This window comes from Phyllobates terribilis, unplaced genomic scaffold, assembly GCF_046119375.1.
Source record: "Phyllobates terribilis strain yellow unplaced genomic scaffold, ASM4611937v1 Scaffold_4__5_contigs__length_816908805, whole genome shotgun sequence".
Classification (NCBI taxonomy): domain Eukaryota; kingdom Metazoa; phylum Chordata; class Amphibia; order Anura; family Dendrobatidae; genus Phyllobates; species Phyllobates terribilis.
In genome coordinates this window covers 803,440,614-803,459,943 of record NW_027362764.1, presented here as the reverse complement: position 1 = coordinate 803,459,943, position 19,330 = coordinate 803,440,614, and the positions used below count along the sequence as shown (strand labels likewise).

The following is a 19,330-nucleotide window of genomic DNA, read 5'->3' as shown; positions in this document are numbered from 1 at the left end:
TGGAACCCGGTGGCACCCAAGCTCCCTCGCTCTCGGACCTCTGTCATGAACTGTCCCGTCAGAGGTCCCAACAGGAGTCCATCCTGGGTCACCTGCGGAATGTCAATTCTCGCCTGGACACTCTGACTGCTCCACCAGCAACCACCGCCAGTGCCATGACTCGCAACCCGGCAGCTCCGCTGCCCACCAATACCATGGTATCCTACCCCGGACCCCGGCTTTCTGCACCTCCTCGCTTCGGAGGCGACTCCGCCCAGGCTCGGGGCTTCATAAATCAGTGCACCCTGCACTTTGAACTCCTGTCCCACCAGTTTAACTCCGACCGGGCCAAAATTGCCTTCATCATGTCCCATCTCACCGGGGAGGCCCTGGCCTGGCTAAATCCTCTATGGGAGAGAGGAGACCCCCTGGTGTCCGACTTGCCTGCCTTTCTCATGGCTTTCCGGAAAGTTTTCGACGAACCCGGACGGAAGACCTCATCCGCATCATCTCTGCTACGCCTCCGTCAGGGAAGTCTCACCGTGGGCCAATATGCCATACGGTTCCGTACCCTTGCCAAGAAGCTGGCCTGGGATAACGACGCTCTGGTATCCGTCTTCTGGGAGGGTCTGTCCGGCCGTATTAAAGATGAACTTGCCGGTCGGGACATTCCTACCACCCTCGATGACCTAATAACTCTTGCCACGCGGATTGACCTACGGTTCCAGGAGCGTGCCAAAGAGGTCACCCGTGAGAGGAGGTTTCCACGTCTAGCTCCTACTTTTCAGAAATCCGTCTCTCCCCAGGTACACTCTCCTGAGCCTATGCAGGTCGACCAGACCAAGATGGTCAAAACCCGTCAGGACTTACGCCGTGCCGAAGGGAGCTGCTTCTACTGTGGCAGTAAGGAGCACCGGATCCGTACCTGCCCGGAGAGGTCGGGAAACGCCTGTGTCTAGGTTCGCTCAGAGAGGTCAACCTAGACAAGAATAAATCCTCTCCATCTCTGCTACTGTCAGTCTCTATTATCTGCGGGGAGAATCGTTATTTCGAACTAGCCCAACTTGACTCTGGAGCGGCCGGGAATTTTATCTCACAGTCCCTGGTAGAAAAATACCGCATTCCCACCAAACCTCTGGCTGTACCATTATCTGTTGCTGCTGTGGATGGGGGCCTCTTACCACGTCCCATCCAACTCATCACCGAATCCGTAACTCTGCAGGTGGGAATGCTGCATTCTGAGAGCATCTCTTTTCATGTTCTGCCTGGACTCTCTCACGCCCTCTTACTAGGTCTACCTTGGCTCCAGAGACATGCACCCGTGCTTTACTGGCAGACCGGAGAAGTCCTTCGCTGGGGACAGGACTGTCATAAGACTTGTTTGGTTCCTGTTCATCCCGTCCGTCCTTCTCCTACCCCAACTAATCTACCTGGACTTCCGATTCCCTATTGGTCATTTGCTGATGTCTTTAATAAAAAGGAGGCAGAGACATTACCCCCTCATAGACCATACGACTGTCCTATCGACCTGTTACCCGGTACTACTCCTCCCCGTGGGCGTATTTACCCATTGTCCGCTGCTGAGACCCGGTCGATGTCCGAATATATTGAGGAGAATTTGGCCAGGGGATTCATCCGGAAATCTACCTCCCCGGCGGGAGCAGGCTTCTTCTTCGTAAAAAAGAAGGACGGCTCTCTCCGTCCCTGTATAGACTATAGAGGCCTTAACCAGATCACGGTGAAGAATAAGTACCCCCTTCCGCTCATTCCAGAATTATTTGATCGCCTGAGGGGGGCTAGAGTCTTCACCAAACTGGACCTCCGTGGGGCGTACAACCTGGTCCGTATCCGTCAAGGGGATGAATGGAAGACTGCATTCAACACCCGGGACGGCCACTATGAATATCTGGTAATGCCCTTTGGTCTCTGTAACGCTCCTGCCGTCTTTCAAGAGTTGGTCAATGACATCTTCCGGGACCTTCTCTACTCCTGCGTTGTGGTGTACCTGGACGACATCTTGGTCTTCTCTCCGGATCTTCAGACTCACCGGAGGGACGTTCGTCAGGTCCTGCTCAGGCTCAGGCAGAACCACCTCTTCGCTAAATATGAGAAGTGCCTCTTTGAGCAGACCTCGCTTCCGTTTTTGGGCTACATTATTTCTCAGACTGGCCTACGAATGGATCCAGAGAAACTGTCTGCCATCGAGAAATGGCCCCGACCGGAGGGGTTGAAGGCCATTCAGCGGTTCCTGGGCTTCGCCAACTACTACCGCCTCTTCATACCGCACTTCTCTTCCCGGACTGCCCCAATTTCCGCGCTCACCCGTAAGGGTACTAATCCCAAAGAGTGGCCGCCCGAAGCAGAGGAGGCCTTTCTTGCCTTAAAACAGGCCTTCTCTTCCGCCCCGGTGCTGCATCGTCCGGACGGCAACAAGCAGTTCTTTCTGGAGGTTGACGCCTCCTCCTCTGGAGCCGGAGCTGTACTTACTCAAAAATCTTCTTCCGGGAGGATGGTAACTTGCGGCTTCTTCTCCAAACTCTTCTCCTCTTCTGAGCGCAATTATTCCATAGGAGACCGAGAGTTATTGGCCATCAAGCTGGCATTGGAGGAGTGGCGTTACCTACTCGAGGGGGCTCTTCATCCGGTAATAATTTACACTGACCACAAGAACTTGGCTTATCTCCAGCATGCCCAGAGACTTAATCCGCGCCAAGCCCGGTGGTCCTTGTTTTTTGCTCGCTTTGATTTTGTTCTACATTTTCGCCCGGCTGACAAGAACATCAAAGCAGACGCCTTGTCCCGATCCTTTCTGGTATCTGATCTCGAGGAAGAACCTAAACATATCATCGATCCCGCCAGAGTAATGCAGGTGGCTCCCGTGAGTCTAAATCATCTCCCTCCCGGTAAGACGTTAGTATCGGTACCTGATCGGGAGAAGATCCTACACTGGGGTCATTCGTCTAAACTAGCTGGCCACGCCGGTCAGAAAAAGACCCTCCAGCTTATTTCCCGGCACTACTGGTGGCCTAACCTGCACAAGGATGTAATAGACTTTGTTTCTGCCTGTGTGTCCTGTGCCCGCAACAAAGTTCCGAGACACCTGCCAGCCGGTCGCCTCCTTCCTCTGCCAGTACCTGCTGCCCCCTGGCAGCATATAGCGATGGACTTCATAACTGATCTTCCCGTCTCTGCCGGTTGTACGGTCATTTGGGTGGTCGCTGACCGCTTTTCCAAGATGGCTCACTTCATTCCCCTGCCAGGCCTCCCGTCTGCACCCGAGCTGGCTAAAGACTTTATCCGCCACATCTTCCGTCTTCATGGCCTGCCCCGTCACATCGTGTCGGATCGTGGGGTACAGTTCACTTCTCGTTTCTGGAGAGCCACTTGTAAATTGCTAGACGTCACCCTGGACTTCTCCTCCGCTTACCACCCACAGTCTAATGGTCAAGTGGAGCGGATCAATCAGATCCTGACCAGTTACCTCCGGCACTTCGTTAATGCCCACCATTCTGACTGGGTGGATCTCCTGCCATGGGCCGAATTCTCGTACAACAATCACGAGAGCGAATCTTCCTCCAAATCCCCGTTTTTTGTAGTCTTCGGTCAGCATCCTCGGATCCCGTTTCCCGTCTCCACCTGGGTGGACAATCCGGATGCGGAATCTCTTGTTAACAAATTTTCCTCCACATGGGAGAGTACCCGGTCCGCTCTCCTTCTGTCATCCGAGCGTATGAAAAGACATGCTGACAAAAAACGTCTGGATCCTCCTCAATTCCGTCCAGGGGATAAGGTCTGGCTCTCGTCCAAGTATGTCCGGCTCAAGATTCCTTCCTATAAGTTAGGGCCTCAGTTCATCGGTCCTCTGGAGGTCATCAGTCAGATCAACCCGGTGGCCTATAAATTGAAACTCCCGGCCAACTTACGGATCCCTAACTCCTTCCATGTATCTCTCCTCAAACCTGTGGTACTTAACTCTTTTTCCAAGTCTACAGGCACGCCTCCTGCTCCGGTTTCCGCTGAAAACGAATTTGAGGTAGAGAACATTCTGGCCACCAAAAGGGTAAGAGGGAAGACCTTTTTTCTAGTAGATTGGAAGGGGTTTGGTCCTGAAGAGAGAACGTGGGAGCCCTGGGAGAACATCCATGCCCCTCTCATCCTTGCTAAATTTCTGTCTGGCCTAAAAAAGGGGGGGCCTAAAGGGGGGGGGTACTGTAGCGTCGGCGTCCCTGCCCTCTGCTAGGCAGGGACGCTGTTCCCCTCACCTCTCTGCTCCGAGTCCGGCGTCCTCCTCCCGCTCTGCTGGCAGCGTGCGCTCCTTCCCGGCCACTGTGCTTAGGGCGCGCGCGCTCCCTCCCTCTTAAAGGGGCCGCGCGCGCCGTCCTAAGGAGTCCCCGGCCAATGGCCGGAGGACTTCACCATATATAAGGCACCTCCTCCAAAATGGAGGTGCCCGAGCAATGTTGTTGCACTATTCACTACTCTGCTTCAGCCCTCAGGTCCCGTTGCCAGTTACCTGCCTGATTCCTGCCAGAGTCCTGCCAGTTTGCTGTCTGTTTCCTGCCTGATATTCCTGCTACCTGCTTGCTAGCCTGTGGTCCGACGGTCTGCCTTCCTACTCCTGTCAGTCTGTCTAAGGACCAGCTTGGCCGCTCACCTGGGAGCGCACATCTGCTACCTGCCTGCTAGCCTTCCTGGAGGCTCCACCGTCACGTGCTGTGACCACCTGCTATTCCAGAGACTCCTGCCCGCTCACCTGGGAGCGCACATCTGCTACCTGCCTGCTAGCCTTCCTGGAGGCTCCGCCGTCACGTGCTGTGACCACCTGCTATTCCAGAGACTCCTGCCCGCTCACCTGGGAGCGCTCCTCCGCTACCTGCCTGCTTGCCTACCTGGAGGCTCCGCCGTCACGTGCTGTGACCACCTGCTATTCCAGAGACTCTTGCCCGCTCACCTGGGAGTGCTCATCTGCTACCTGTCTGTTGGTCTTCCTGGAGGCTCCGCCGTCACATGCTGTGACCACCCGATTATCCAGAGACTCTCGCCTGCTCACCTGGGAGCTCACGTCTATCATCTGCCGCCACAGGTCGTACCAATCCTTTACCCAGAGACTGCCCCGGTCACTTGCCGTGACCTCCTGCCCGTTCATCCAGAGACTGCCCCGGTCACTTGCCGTGACCTCCTGCCCGTTCATCCAGAGACTGCCCCGGTCACTTGCCGTGACCTCCTGCCCGTTCATCCAGAGACTGCCCCGGTCACTTGCCGTGACCTCCTGTCCGTTCATTCAGAGACTGTCCCAGTCACCTGCCGTGACTGCCTGCTCGTCTACCCTGGTCGCCACCCGCTCCCTTACAAGGACCGCCCCCTTGTATAGTAGCTCAGAGGTTCCGCCTTCCAGACCCGTTACACTAACAGACCGTCGCATGCGACTATCCTCCGATAACGTTGACCGGCTTACTTTTCTGAAAATGAACAAGGCCTGGATCTTGCATGAATTTGCCAGTCCTCTTCCAGAATAAATAATTGGTTGGCAACAGTATCCAGGTCTCCTGTTGTGATCATGTTTCTACCACCTGAACTGTAATCCCTGAGCTCCAACACCGCCAGTTGCTGCTAAGAAGTGCCGTCTGCACAGTCAATGCTTGCTGCCGTGTTATTGGGGTTCAATAACGTCAGCTGATCCCCTGCTGTGTGTCCGGCAAATTCTCCTGCTCTGTCCACATCCACTGTACAGTCATGGCCAAAAGTTTTGAGAATGACACCAAAATGATATTTTCCCATGATCTGCTGGCCTCTGGTTTTTATTAGTGTTTGTCTGATGTTTATATCACATACAGAAATATAATTGCAATCATATTATGAGTACCAATAGGTTATATTGACAGTTAGAATGAGTTAATGCAGCAAGTCAATATTTGCAGTGTTGCCCCTGCTTCTTCAAGACCTCTGTAATTCTCCCTGGCATGCTCTCAATCAACTTTTGGACCAAATCCTGATTGATAGCAGTCCATTCTTGCATAATCAATGCTTGCATTTTGCCAGAATTTGTTGGTTTTTGTTTGTCCACCCGTCTCTTGATGATTGACCACAAGTTCTCAATGGGATTAAGATCTGGGGAGTTTCCTGGCCATGGACCCAAAATCTCTATGTTTTGTTCCATGAGCCATTTAGTTATCACCTTTGCTTTATGGCAAGGTGCTCCATCATGCTGGAAAAGGCATTGTTGGGTGCCAAACTGCTCTTGGACGGTTGGGAGAAGTTGCTCTTGGAGGACATTCTGGTACCATTCTTTATTCATGGCTGTGTTTTTAGGCAAGACTGTGAGTGAGCCGATTCCCTTGGCTGAGAAGCAACCCCACACATGAATGGTTTCAGGATGCTTTACAGTTGGCATGAGACAAGACTGGTGGTAGCGCTCACCTCTTCTTCTCCGAATAAGCTGTTTTCCAGATGTCCCAAACAATCGAAAAGGGGATTCATCAGAGAAAATGACTTTGCCCCAGTCCTCAGCAGTCCACTGCCTGTACCTTTTGCAGAATATCAGTCGGTCCCTGATGTTTTTTCTGGAGAGAAGTGGCTTCTTTGCTGCCCTCCTTGAAACCAGCCCTTGCTCAAAGATTCTCCGCCTCACAGTGCGTGCGGAAGCACTCACACCAGCCTGCTGCCATTCCTGAGCAAGCTCGGCACTGCTGGTAGTCCGATCCCGCAGCTGAAACAGTTTTAAGATACGGTCCTGGCGCTTGCTGGTCTTTCTTGGGCGCCCTGGAGCCTTTTTGACAACAATGGAAGCGCTCTCCTTGAAGTTCTTGATGATGCGATAGATTGTTGACTGAGGTGCAATCTTTGTAGCTGCGATACTCTTCCCTGTTAGGCCATTTTTGTGCAGTGCAATGATGGCTGCACGTGTTTCTTTAGAGATAACAATGGTTAACTGAAGAGAAACAATGATACCAAGAACCAGCCTCCTTTTAAAGTGTCCAGTGATGTCATTCTTACTTAATCATGACTGATTGATCGCCAGCCCTGTCCTCATCAACACCCACACCTGTGTTAATGGATCAATCACTAAAACGATGTTAGCTGCTCCTTTTAAGGTAGGACTGCAATGATGTTGAAATGTGTTTTGGGGGTTTAAGTTCATTTTCTGGGCAAATATTGACTTTGCAAGTACAGTAATTGCTGTTAAGCTGATCACTCTTTGACATTCAGGAGTATATGCAAATTGCCATTACAAAAAATGAAGCAGTAAACTTTGGAAAAATTACTATTTGTCTCATTCTCAATACTTTTGGCCATGACTGTACTACAGATTTAAAACTTGATCCAATTACACCTCTGGCTCCTCTGCTTTTAGTATTTACCCTGGGCTCCAACACCGCTAGTTGCTGCTCAGAAGTGCCGTCAGCACAGTCAATGCTTGCTCCAGTGTTATTGGGGTTCAGTAACGTCAGCTGATCCCCAGCTGTGTGTCCGGCAAATTCTCCTGCTCTGTCCACATCCACTGTACTACAGATTTAAAACTTGCTCCAATTACACCTCTGGCTCCTCTGTTTTTAGTATTTACCCTGGGCTCCAATACCGCTAGTTGCTGCTCAGAAGTGCCGTCTGCACAGTCAACGCTTGCTCCAGTGTTATTGGGGTTCAGTAACATCAGCTGATCCCCTGCTGTGTGTCCGGCAAATACTCCTGCTCTGTCCACATTCACACTACTATAGACTTTATAGTTGCTCCAATTACACCTCTGGCTCCTCTGTTTTCAGTATTATCCCTGAGCTCCAACACCGCCAGTTGGTGCTCAGAAGTGCCGTCTGCACAGTCAACACTTGCTGCCGTGTTATTGGGGGTCAGTAACGTCAGCTGTTCCCCTGCTGTGTGTACGGCAATTTCTCCTGCTCTGTCCACATTCACACTACTACAGATTTTAAAGTTGCTCCAATTACACCTCTGGCTCCTCTGTTTTCAGTATTATCCCTGAGCTCCAACAACGCCAGTTGGCGCTCAGAAGTGCCGTCTGCACAGTCAACACTTGCTGCCGTGTTATTGGGGTTCAGTAACATCAGCTGTTCCCCTGCTGTGTGTCCGGCAATTTCTCCTGCTCTGTCCACATTCTCACTACTACAGATTTTAAACTTGCTCCAATTAGGCCTCTGGCTCCCCTCTGTTTTTAGTATTTACCCTGGGTTCCAGCACCGCCAGCTGTTACTCAGCAGTGTCTTTGGCACAGGTACCCCCTCCTGCCCAGCCTGGTTCCAGCACGCCAGCTGTTTCCGGGTAGTGTCAACGTCACTTTGCCTCCAATGCGTTGTCCTGTTGTGTTGCGGTCGGGTTAGCCGACTCTATGGTGCCTGCAGTTTAGGTGACTCCTATGTGGGCTGTGGGATCTGGCAATGAAGGCTGGTTCCATAGTGCCAATAAGACAAGCACCCCCTGTAGGACTGTGGGTTTTGGTAACTGCGGCCGGCTCGCGGCCTTGCAACATTTTTTTTCATGGGTACCTTCTGCTACCCATCCGAGTTCCAGTACCGTCAGCTGGTTCTCGGAAGTGCCTTTGGCTTAGGTGCCTCCTTCTCGGTATCCAAGTTCCACCAACGTCTGCTGGTCCTTGGTAGTGCTTTCTGGCACAGGTACCTCCTGTTTAGTAACCGAGTTCCAGTACCATCAGCTGGTCCTCGGTAGTTCCATTGGCTCTTGTACCTTCTGCTACCCATCCGGGTTCCAGTACCGTCAGCTGATCCTCGGTAGTTCCATTGGCTCTTGTACCTTCTGCTACCCATCCGGGTTCCAGTACCGTCAGCTGGTTCTCGGAAGTGCCTTTGGCTTAGGTGCCTCCTTCTCGGTATCCAAGTTCCACCAACGTCTGCTGGTCCTTGGTAGTGCTTTCTGGCACAGGTACCTACTGCTTAGTAACCAGGTTCCAGTACCGTCAGCTGGTCCTCGGTAGTTCCATTGGCTCTTGTACCTTCTGCTACCCATCCGGGTTCCAGTACCGTCAGCTGGTTCCCGGCAGTGTCTTTGGCACGGGTACTCCCTCCTGCCCAGCCTGGTTCCAGCACGCCAGCTGTTTCCGGGTAGTGTCAACGTCACTTTGCCTCCAATGCGTTGTCCTGTCGTGTTGCGGTCGGGTTAGCCGACTCTATGGTGCCTGCAGTTTAGGTGACTCCTATGTGGGCTGTGGGATCTGGCAATGAAGGCTGGTTCCATAGTGCCAATAAGACAAGCACCCCCTGTAGGACTGTGGGTTTTGGTAACTGCGGCCGGCTCGCGGCCTTGCAACTTTTTTTTTCATGGGTACCTTCTGCTACCCATCCGAGTTCCAGTACCGTCAGCTGGTTCTCGGAAGTGCCTTTGGCTTAGGTGCCTCCTTCTCGGTATCCAAGTTCCACCAACGTCTGCTGGTCCTTGGTAGTGCTTTCTGGCACAGGTACCTCCTGCTTAGTAACCGAGTTCCAGTACCATCAGCTGGTCGTCGGTAGTTCCATTGGCTCTTGTACCTTCTGCTACCCATCCGGGTTCCAGTACCGTCAGCTGGTCCTCGGTAGTTCCATTTGCTCTTGTACCTTCTGCTACCCATCCGGGTTCCAGTACCGTCAGCTGGTTCTCGGAAGTGACTTTGGCTTAGGTGCCTCCTTCTCGGTATCCAAGTTCCACCAACGTCTGCTGGTCCTTGGTAGTGCTTTCTGGCACAGGTACCTCCTGCTTAGTAACCAGGTTCCAGTACCGTCAGCTGGTCCTCGGTAGTTCCATTGGCTCTTGTACCTTCTGCTACCCATCCGGGTTCCAGTACCGTCAGCTGGTTCCTGGCAGTGTCTTTGGCACGGGTACTCCCTCCTGCCCAGCCTGGTTCCAGCACGCCAGCTGTTTCCGGGTAGTGTCAACGTCTCTTTGCCTCCAATACGTTGTCCTGTCGTGTTGCGGTCGGGTTAGCCGACTCTATGGTGCCTGCAGTTTAGGTGACTCCTATGTGGGCTGCGGGATCTGGTAATGAAGGCTGGTTCCATAGTGCCAATAAGACAAGCACCCCTGTAGGACTGTGGGTTTCGGTAACTGCGGCCGGCTCGTGGCCTTGCAACTTTTTTTTTCATGGGTACCTTCTGCTACCTATCCGGGTTCCAGTACCGCCAGCTGGTTCTCGGAAGTGCCTTTGGCTTAGGTGCCTTCTTCTCGGTATCCAAGTTCCACCAACGTCTGCTGGTCCTTGGTAGTGCTTTCTGGCACAGATACCTCCTGCTAAGTAACCGAGTTCCAGTACCGTCAGCTGGTCCTCGGTAGTTCCATTGGCTCTTGTACCTTCTGCTACCCATCCGGGTTCCAGTACCGTCAGCTGGTCCTCGGTAGTTCCATTTGCTCTTGTACCTTCTGCTACCCATCCGGGTTCCAGTACCGTGAGCTGGTTCTCGGAAGTGCCTTTGGCTTAGGTGCCTCCTTCTCGGTATCCAAGTTCCACCAACGTCTGCTGGTCCTTGGTAGTGCTTTCTGGCACAGGTACCTCCTGCTTAGTAACCGGGTTCCAGTACCGACAGCTGGTCCTCTGTAGTTCCATTGGCTCTTATACCTTCTGCTACCCATCCGGGTTCCAGTACCATCAGCTGGTTCTCGGCAGTACCATCAGCCTTCTTGTACCTTCTGCTACATTTCCAAGTTCAAGCTTTTTGAAATGGTTCTTGGTAATCACTCTGGATCTCCCTGACGAGGACCCTGAAGAACACCCCGAAGAAGACGAGGACCCTGAAGACGACCCTGAAGACCACCCCGAAGAAGACTAGGACACCGAAGACGAGGACCCTGAAGGCGAGGACCCTGAAGACCACCCCGAAGAAGACGAGGACCCCGAAGATGACGACCCTGAAGACCACCCCGAAGAAGACGAGGACCCCGAAGATGTGACCCTGAAGACGAGGACCCTGAAGACCACCCCGAAGAAGACGACCCTGAAGACGAGGACCCTGAAGACCACCCCGAAGCAGACAAGGACCCCGAAGACGACGACCCTGAAGACCACCCCGAAGAAGACCAAGAAGATGACCCTGAAAAAGATGACCAAGAGGACAAAGAGCAAGAAGACAACCACCAAGATACAGAAGAACAAGAGACAGAAAACCAAGAAGCAGAAGTACAAGAAGCTGCAGAACAAAAAGCGGAAGAACATTAAGCATAAGACTAAAAATCAGAGCAAAAGATATTATCTAAATTATAAGCAGAAGATGACTAAGCAGTGTATGGGGGTGAGTCCGTTCCTCCTCGTGGTGCCCCTGGAAAAGACCTGCTGCTGCAGGCCAAACTGAACGCGGACAAATCCTGTTGTAAATCTTTTGTGACGGGCAGAAAGAAAGGTGTAATGTTCAAAGTTTTATAGATAACAACTACAGGAATGTCTGTCACAAATAAGAATATGATGAAGAAGAAGAAGAATATGAAGAACATGAAGAAGTAGAATATGAAGAAGAATAATAGTTGAATAAGAAGAATATGAAGAATGTAAAAAAAAAGAATAATACGAAGAAGGTGAAGAAGATGAAGAAGTTGTTGATGAAAAGGATGCTGATGCTGAGGATGATGAAGGAGAAAGTGTGGGAGAAGTAAAGAAGGTGAAGAGCATGGAAGTAGTGAAACATAAATATCTGACAAAATATAAAAAAACTTAAGTCAATATTTCCGTAACTCAGAACGTCTTAGAAAAAATATTAATTCCTGCTATTCCATTTGATTGGGCTAAACCTCTATGCCTTCATGGTCTCCCCCACCTCCCACAATACATTCTACATTATTCTTAGTTTTTTCCTTCATGTAGAATTAACCTACAAGGAAAGAAAGGGTTTATTTTTATTCCGATATTTGTGTCCCATTGACTTGCATTGGGTTCCAGTATCGGAATCGGCGATATCCGATAATTTTTGGGTATCGGTCCGATCCAATCCGATCCGATATTTCCCGATATCGGAAGGTATCGCTCAACACTACTCCTGGTACATTTGATGTGGAATCTGCCGAAACTTTTCCCGAATTGGAGCCGTATTTCCAGTGGAATATCTGGAGTGCATCCGAAATCATCTTCATGTTGTGCAAACACCCCCTGTTAACGCTGTAAAAGTTGCTCGATCTGCTTAACTTGTCCAGCCGAGAACTCAGTTTGATTAGCCTCTATTTGCTCTGAGAGGCAACGTCTCTGTTCACACTTTTTTTTCCAGCTGAAGATACAGACACGATCACACCATGTCTACATGCGGCTTCTACAGCAGGAGCCACGAATGTCACTGTATGTCTATATACCCGGCACACGGAGCTCCTCAAACAAATTCATTGGGGTTTCAATTCTAACATCGAAGTAATAACCTCACTCTCCCCTTTCACTATTACAGACGCGGGTTACAAGCGGTGATTGATTTCTGTAGGACATCGGCCCCTTCCCTCCAATAACTGCTCATCTGTCATCTGCACTGGAGACCGGGACACACTATAATCTCTGCTGGGGGACAAGGTGGTGGCACTAATCATACAGCTCTGCAGGGACAAGGTGGTGACACTGATCATACAGCTCTGCAGGGACAAGGTGGTGGCACTGATCATACAGCTCTGCGGGGAGAAGGTGGCGACACTTATCATACAGCTCTGCGGGGACAAGGTGGTGGCTCTGATAAGAGCCTTTGTGGTGTAATAACAGGACGGCTTTGGATTATTTCTTGGCCGCGGGCTTCTTGGCTTTAGTCGCCTTCTTAGCCGGACTCTTAGCAGCTTTGGGTTTGGCCGCCTTCTTAGCCGGGCTTTTCATCTTCTTGGGCTTCGGAGCGGCCTTCGGCTTCTTGGGGGTCTTGGCTGCCTTCTTTGCCGCGGCTGCTGCGGGCTTCTTGGCCTTTTTCAGGCTTTTCTTGGCTGCAGGCGGAGCCTTCTTGGGGGATTTGGCAGCTTTCTTGGCTGCGGGTTTCTTGGGTTTGGCCGCAGCCGCCGGCTTCTTCTTGGCCGGTTTGTCTTTTGTCTCCTGCTTCTTGTTCAGCTTGAAGGAGCCGGAGGCGCCGCTGCCCTTCACCTGGAGCAGGGAGCCCTTGGTGACCAGAGACCTGACGGCCAACTTCAGGCGGCTGTTATTCTTCTCCACATCGTACCCGCCGGCAGCCAGAGCCTTTTTCAGGGCGGCCAGAGACACCCCGCTGCGCTCCTTAGAGGCGGACACGGCTTTGACGATCAGCTCGGACACGCTGGGACCGGAGGGTTTCTTGCTCTTCTTGGCGCCCCCTGCGGCGGATTTCTTCGGCTGCTTCTTGGCTTTGGCGGCCGGTTCGGCGGGAGGAGGAGCGGCGGCTGGCGCGGTCTCTGCCATCGTGTGATGAGGAACAGACACAAGAATCTCCTGGAAGAAAAACACTGAGGACGGAGCTGGAGGCGCCTCTTATATGTACAGTCACACTGCGCACTGATTGGCTGCCTCCTCCTGAGCTTCTATTGGCTGACACTGGACACAGGCCCCGCCCCTCATGTCTGAGCCGAGTGAAGCTCCGCTCTCCCTTGTGCTTCCCTGCCCGGGATAAGAGCCCATTACCGGCCAGGACCGGACAGCAGAGCGCGCTTCCTCCGTGTCCTCCTCCTCCCTGACATCTCCCCTACATGTCTACAGCCGTCACTGGCGGAGGAGGAGGCAGGAAGGAGCCGGAGGAGGAGCCGGGATCTCCCCATAGTCCTCCCGGGCTGCACCTCACTGTGTATCTACAGAGATAAAACCGCTGCGGGAGCTCGTCCCTTCTATTCCCGGCACCGGTCGCCATCGCCGGGATCTGTACCCCGATCTGTATCGTGCAGGAAGCTGATTGTACGATGTGAGGACGACCTGGATCTGCTGAGAGGCCGGAAGGAGACACAGACGGCGGCTCCGCTCCCTGCAGCTCCTCTCCTGTTATATATATCCAGTGTGTGCAGTGTATGGGGGACACAGGCGGCTCCTCTCCCTGCAGCTCCTCTCCTGTTATATATATATCCAGTGTGTGCAGTGTATGGGGGACACAGGCGGCTCCTCTCCCTGCAGCTCCTCTCCTGTTATATATATATCCAGTGTGTGCAGTGTATGGGGGACACAGGCGGCTCCGCTCCCTGCAGCTCCTCTCCTGTTATATATATATCCAGTGTGTGCAGGGAATGGGGGGACACAGGCGGCTCCTCTCCCTGCAGCTCCTCTCCTGTTATATATATATATCCAGCGTGTGCAGTGTATGGAGGGACACAGGCGGCTCCGCTCCCTGCAGCTCCTCTCCTGTTATATATATACCCAGCGTGTGCTGTGTATGGAGGGACACAGGCGGCTCTGCCCCCTGCAGCTCCTCTCCTGTTATATATATATATCCAGTGTGTGCAGTGTATGGAGGGACACAGGCGGCTCCGCTCCCTGCAGCTCCTCTCCTGTTATATATATACCCAGCGTGTGCTGTGTATGGAGGGACACAGGCGGCTCTGCCCCCTGCAGCTCCTCTCCTGTTATATATATATATCCAGTGTGTGCAGTGTATGGGGGACACAGGTGGCTCCGCTCCCTGCAGCTCCTCTCCTGTTATATCTATACCCAGTGTGTGCAGTGTATGGGGGAACACAGGCGGCTCCGCTCCCTGCAGCTCCTCTCCTGTTATATCTATATCAAGTGTGTAGAGTAGATGGGGGACACAGGCGGCTCCGCACCCTGCAGCTCCTCTCCTGTTATATATATATATGCAGTGTATGGGGGACGCAGGAGGCTCCGCTCCCTGCAGCTCCTCTCCTGTTATATCTATATCCAGTGTGTACAGTGTATGGGGGACACAGGCGGCTCCGCACCCTGCAGTTTCTCTCCTGTTATATATATATCCAGTGTGTGCAGTGTATGGGGGACACAGGCGGCTCCGCTCCCTGCAGCTCCTCTCCTGTTATATCTATATCCAGTGTGTGCAGTGAATGGGGGACCTAGGCGGCTCCGCTCCCTGCAGCTCCTCTCCTGTTATATATATATCCAGTGTGTGCAGTGTATGGGGGACACAGGCGGCTCCGCTCCCTGCAGCTCCTCTCCTGTTATATATATATCCAGTGTGTGCAGTGAATGGGGGACACAGGCGGCTCCGCTCCCTGCAGCTCCTCTCCTGTTATATATATATCCAGTGTGTGCAGTGTATTGGGGACACAGGTGGCTCCGCTCCCTGCAGCTCCTCTCCTGTTATATATATATATATATATATATGTCCAGTGTGTGCAGTGTATGGGGGACACAGGCGGCTCCGCACCCTGCAGCTCCTCTCCTGTTATATATATATATGCAGTGTTTGGGGGACGCAGGAGGCTCCGCTCCCTGCAGCTCCTCTCCTGTTATATCTATATCCAGTGTGTACAGTGTATGGGGGACACAGGCGGCTCCGCACCCTGCAGTTTCTCTCCTGTTATATATATATCCAGTGTGTGCAGTGAATGGGGGACACAGGCGGCTCCGCTCCCTGCAGCTCCTCTCCTGTTATATCTATATCCAGTGTGTGCAGTGAATGGGGGACCCAGGCGGCTCCGCTCCCTGCAGCTCCGCTCCTGTTAAATATATGTCCAGTGTGTACAGTGTATGGGGGACACAGAGGGCGGCTCCGTTCCCTGCAGCTCCTCTCCTGTTATATATATATCCTGTGTGTACAGTGTATGGGGGACACAGAGGGCGGCTCCGTTCCCTGCAGCTCCTCTCCTGTTATATATATATCAAGTGTGTGCAGTGAATGGGGGACACAGGCAGCTCCACTACCTGCAGCTCCTCTCCTGTTATATACATATATCCAGTGTGTGCAGTGTATGGTAGACACAGGAGGCTCCGCTCCCTGCAGCTCCTCTCCTGATATATATATATCCAGTGTGTGCAGTGAATGGGGGACACAGGCAGCTCCACTACCTGCAGCTCCTCTCCTGTTATATACATATATCAAGTGTGTGCAGTGTATGGTAGACACAGGAGGCTCCGCTCCCTGCAGCTCCTCTCCTGTTATTTATATGTCCAGTGTGTGCAGTGCACGGGGGACACATGCGGCTCCGCTCCCTGCAGCTCCTCTCCTATTATATATATATCCAGTGTGTGCAGTGTATGGGGGACACAGGCAGCTCCGCTCCCTGCAGCTCCTCTCCTGTTATATATATATCCAGTGTGTGCAGTGTATGGGGGACACAGGCGGCTCCGCTCCCTGCAGCTCCTCTCCTGTTATATATATATCCAGTGTGTGCAGGGAATGGGGGGACACAGGCGGTTCAGCTCCCTGCAGCTCCTCTCCTGTTATATATATATATCCAGTGTGTGCAGTGTATGGGGGACATTGGCAGCTCCTCTCCTGTTATATATATATATCCAGCGTGTACAATGTATGGAGGGACACAGGCGGCTCCGCTCCCTGCAGCTCCTCTCCTGTTATATATATATCCAGCGTGTGCTGTGTATGGAGGGACACAGGCGGCTCTGCCCCCTGCAGCTCCTCTCCTGTTATATATATATATCCAGTGTGTGCAGTGTATGGGGGACACAGGTGGCTCCGCTCCCTGCAGCTCCTCTCCTGTTATATCTATACCCAGTGTGTGCAGTGTATGGGGGAACACAGGCGGCTCCGCTCCCTGCAGCTCCTCTCCTGTTATATCTATATCAAGTGTGTAGAGTAGATGGGGGACACAGGCGGCTCCGCATCCTGCAGCTCCTCTCCTGTTATATATATATATATGCAGTGTATGGGGGACGCAGGAGGCTCCGCTCCCTGCAGCTCCTCTCCTTTTATATCTATATCCAGTGTGTACAGTGTATGGGGGACACAGGCGACTCCGCACCCTGCAGTTTCTCTCCTGTTATATATATATCCAGTGTGTGCAGTGAATGGGGGACACAGGCGGCTCCGCTCCCTGCAGCTCCTCTCCTGTTATATCTATATCCAGTGTGTACAGTGTACGGGGGACACAGGTGGCTCCGCTCCCTGCAGCTCCTCTCCTGTTATATATATATATATATATATCCAGTGTGTGCAGTGTATGGGGGACACAGGCGGCTCCGCTCCTGTTAAATATGTGTACAGTGTATGGGGGACACAGAGGGCAGCTCCGTTCCCTGCAGCTCCTCTCCTGTTATATATATCCAGTGTGTGCAGTGAATGGGGGACACAGGCGGCTCCGCTCCCTGCAGCTCCTCTCCTGTTATATATATATCCAGTGTGTGCAGTGTATTGGGGACACAGGTGGCTCCGCTCCCTGCAGCTCCTCTCCTGTTATATATATATCCAGTGTGTGCAGTGTATGGGGGATACAGGCGGCTCCGCTCCTGTTAAATATATGTCCAGTGTGTACAGTGTATGGGGGACACAGAGGGCGGCTCCGTTCCCTGCAGCTCCTCTCCTGTTATATATATATCCAGTGTGTGCAGTGAATGGGGGACACAGGTGGCTCCGCTCCCTTCAGCTCCTCTCCTGTTATTTATATATATATCCAGTGTGTGCAGTGTATGGGGGACACAGGCGGCTCCGCTCCTGTTAAATATATGTCCAGTGTGTACAGTGTATGGGGGACACAGAGGGCGGCTCCGTCCCCTGCAGCTCCTCTCCTGTTATATATATATATATATATATATATATATATATCCAGTGTGTGCAGTGAATGGGGGACACAGGCGGCTCCACTACCTGCAGCTCCTCTCCTGTTATATACATATATCCAGTGTGTGCAGTGTATGGTAGACACAGGAGGCTCCGCTCCCTGCAGCTCCTCTCCTGTTATTTATATGTCCAGTGTGTGCAGTGCACGGGGACACATGCGGCTCCGCTCCCTGCAGCTCCTCTCCTGTTATTTATATATATATATATATATATATATATATATATATCCAGTGTGTAGTGTATGGCAGACACAGGCAGCTCCGCTCCCTGCAGCTCCTCAGTCTCTTTAATGTGCCCCCTCATCACACTCCCCCTTCCTTGGTCTACTGTCCCTTCCGAACTGTGCCCTTACAATCCCCCCCCCCTCCACACACACCACTCAGTCTCTATTCTGTGACCACTCACACTTTTCTCACCCCATACTGTCTCCTCACACATCCCCCAATCTCACCCATTGCTTCCCATATTGAGTCTTCACATTTCTCCTGCTCCCCATATTGTGTCTGCACCGATCCCTCCCTTGTGTCTTCCGACAAGCCTACAACCTGCAGTAACCCTCGCTCCACCATACCGCTGCTCTACCCTCACCTAGTATCCTCACCCATCCCTTGTAGATGGTGGGCAGGGTCCGCGCTCCTCCTGTACTAGTTGCTGACCTCTTTTTTCACATGTAAAGCATTATGGAATAAATGTCACTATAACAATATTAATAAAATAGTGTCGTGTATCCCGACACCCCCATATAGTGCTGTATAGAGGAGCAGTTACTACAGGCGATGAGTCTTGCGGATGAGCGGCTGCTGCTTCTTATCCTGAACAATATTTTATCTTTTAGGAAAAAACAAAACAGAAAAGTTACAATGAGCGGGAAATTCTAAATCACTAATTGCTCTGTGACCGACCAATCAGAGAGAAGGAGATGAACGTGTAACCGGTAACATACACGCCCCTGTCCGCGTCATCAGTCCCCTCTCTGGTCCGCACAGCCGGGTGCTCATCTGTCCTGTGCTCGGTGACTGCAGGGGATGTTCCGCCCGGTAGGACGATCGGGTGTGTATTTCTCCCCAGAGCAAACGTCAGGCTCCGGTCACTGAGGAATAAGGAAATCACTGATTATGGAGAATGACAAAGAACTATCAGACACTAAATGGTTAACACTGGCGTATTATGTAGGCGGAGCCGTGACCTGATGCTCAATGATGATTGGCTGTGCCCACAATTTGAACTTCCCGCTCACTCCTCCCCCTTTGTCCTCATCCATGTAACACGCGGCGTCAGTGCTGCGGATCTCGGGCGATCTGCTCGTGTATAGTGATCAGTGGCCGATCTCACTCCACACAGGTGAGATCAGACACCAATCTGTACAGGGTCTTAGGTCTCCAGATCCAGAATTCTCCCCTGATCACAGCGCAGACCCTCACTGCACTTCATGCCTCATTCTGCAGCCAGTGATCCTGTTGGATCCTCAGCCCTCACAGCTGCGACATCGGTCACCGATCACTTACACATCCCCCGATCTGCTCATCACCGAGCACTCGTCCCTTCTCTCCACGGTCACTGATGTGACGGATCCCGGGAGCTCAGGGTGGGGGCTTCTGTTTCTCTGTCCTGCAGATATTTCCCCTCATTACCGCAATGATCAGAGCACAGGACACAACCCCCGGCCCCGCAGCAGGAATCACAGCTTCTCCACTGTACATGTGGGGGGCTCTGATAAGAGCCTTTGGGGGGTGAGGATGGAACGGAGAACACAA

General features: G+C 52.3%; 1 protein-coding gene across 1 annotated transcript; it reads right to left on the bottom strand.

The window, feature by feature from the left end:
- Positions 1 to 12,646: 12,646 nt before the first annotated feature.
- Positions 12,647 to 13,319, bottom strand: LOC141264572 (histone H1.01-like). Its single transcript, XM_073676849.1, has one exon. The coding sequence runs from the start codon at positions 13,286 to 13,288 to the stop codon at positions 12,647 to 12,649; it is 642 nt and encodes a 213-aa protein (XP_073532950.1). The 5' UTR covers positions 13,289 to 13,319.
- Positions 13,320 to 19,330: the final 6,011 nt, after the last annotated feature.